Source organism: Penicillium arizonense (genome assembly GCF_001773325.1).
Source record: "Penicillium arizonense strain CBS 141311 chromosome Unknown PENARI_contig307, whole genome shotgun sequence".
NCBI classification, from domain to species: domain Eukaryota; kingdom Fungi; phylum Ascomycota; class Eurotiomycetes; order Eurotiales; family Aspergillaceae; genus Penicillium; species Penicillium arizonense.
This window is the reverse complement of record NW_019173584.1, coordinates 1-1,829: the sequence shown is the minus strand read 5'-3', so window position 1 is coordinate 1,829 and position 1,829 is coordinate 1. Positions and strand designations below refer to the sequence as shown.

The window sequence follows — 1,829 nt, the reverse complement described above, 5'->3', positions numbered from 1 at the left end:
ATTTCAGAACAGCAATCTATTGCACTTGGCCGTCAAATACGACAACGTTGGTCTTGCGGAGGCTTTGCTCCAGCACAACGCCAACATCAATGCATTTTACCGCGGCAAATCTCCTTTAATGAGGGCGCTCAAATACTCGTCCGCTGCTGTGCGTGACCTCTTGCTCAGTCGTGAAGATCTAGATATCAATATTCAAAATCAAGCGCGGGAGAGCGCCCTGTGGTATGCCATCCACTACGGAACCTTTTCCACCGTCAAGCGCGTTCTAGAACAACCCAACGTCCAGGTGGACGTCAAGCACAAACATGGCCGAACGGCGCTCCACCTAGCAGTCTTCGCAGGCCGAATAGGGCTCGTGCATCTGCTACTTTCTAGTGGCAGCGACCCTGATCTACAGGATGATTCGTGCCACTCGCCATGGGACAGGGCACGTCGCTTCAATAGACCCGCGATGGAAATGATCTTTTCAAACTATCCGATGGCCGAAGTATTTCTTGGTACTCAATCATCACAGGAGGCTGAGCTGCCTCTTCACCAAGCAGTATCCTATGGGTCGGTAGACGCTGTCAAACGACTTCTCAGACAAAAAGGTCTTAGTTTGGACATTCAAAACCGGAAAGGCTCTACGGCGCTCCATCTCGCCGTTCAAAGCAACCGTTTGGAAATGGTCAATTTGCTCCTAAGTCACCCCCGTGCCAACGTGAACTGCAAAGACAAAGATGGCAATACGCCACTGTGGCTGTCAACTTACTCGTCATGCGACGAGATAACCGAAAGGCTGTTGGCCGAGAAAGACGTCAACGTTAATTTTGTTGGAGGCCGCGGAAGATTCGAGACGCCATCTACATCTCTACACCACGCCGCGACCAGGTTGGATACCGTGCTCCTACGACGGCTGCTTGCGGTGTCAGGGATCGATCCGAATCTCTGCGTTGCGGGCCACTCTCCAATTTCCGTTGCCGCATATCACGGACGCATGAACACGGTTGCTTGTCTGTTAAGTATGGAGAGCGTGGATATCAATGGAAGGGATGTAATAGATCCGCCCATTTGTCGAGCCGTTGCACATGGCCATCTCGATGTGGTAAGACTCTTAGTGCAGCAAGGCGCACGTCTGAACATCAATGAAAGCACGATCGCAACTCACGACACTGCTCTCTCCATTGCCGCCGGTGGTGGTGACTTGGAGATGGTCAAGGCACTATTACGCCATGATCAAATTGATGTCAACATCAGGAATCGATGGTCTGAGGATCCATTGATGTTGGCGGTCAAGGGTGGGCATTCCTCGATTGTTGATGCACTTGTGCTCAATCCCAGACTGAAAATCTTCAGTTTGAAGAGATCGCTGGATCTAGCAAGAACCGATTGCATCCAGAGGGCCATTCGAAGCAGAATAAAAGACGACAACACTCCTCAAACATTGTTGAAGCGGTCTCCAAGGAGAAGGTTTGGTGGTCTGTAAGAGCTGGCGACATATACTTCCGGTAGCTCTCTGATGCAATGCGAGATGGCCGATTCAGTCGACACTTTCTCCGCTAGCTACACTGCCCACATTGTCGCTGGATCCGTAGTTTCTTGTTCATAATATATTGGGTTGGTAAACGTGGGATTGTCCCAGAACATGCGGGAGTATTCGCAGACACTTTTTATGAAGACTATACTATGCCCTTCTTACTGTAATCACTCGGAAAGATATAAGCTTCTTTCCATGCAGTAATTCTGTTTCAATTGCGACATCGTTGTATATCTTCCAAGTTGTAAAAGTGAGAAATAGGACAATCAGGAATATGCAATCCTTCACCCTACTCTTGCGTTGTCCAAGAACC

At 49.4% G+C, this 1,829-nt stretch overlaps 1 protein-coding gene across 1 annotated transcript; it reads left to right on the top strand.

Annotated features, from left to right (window-relative positions):
* Positions 1–13: 13 nt before the first annotated feature.
* Positions 14–1,465, top strand: PENARI_c307G10202 (ankyrin repeat domain-containing protein; the record flags this gene model as incomplete). The annotated part of the gene is made up of 1 exon (XM_022638277.1): positions 14–1,465. A coding segment is annotated over one exon (1,452 nt), but the record flags the coding sequence as incomplete, so codon positions are not given.
* Between the last annotated feature and the right edge of the window lie 364 nt (positions 1,466–1,829).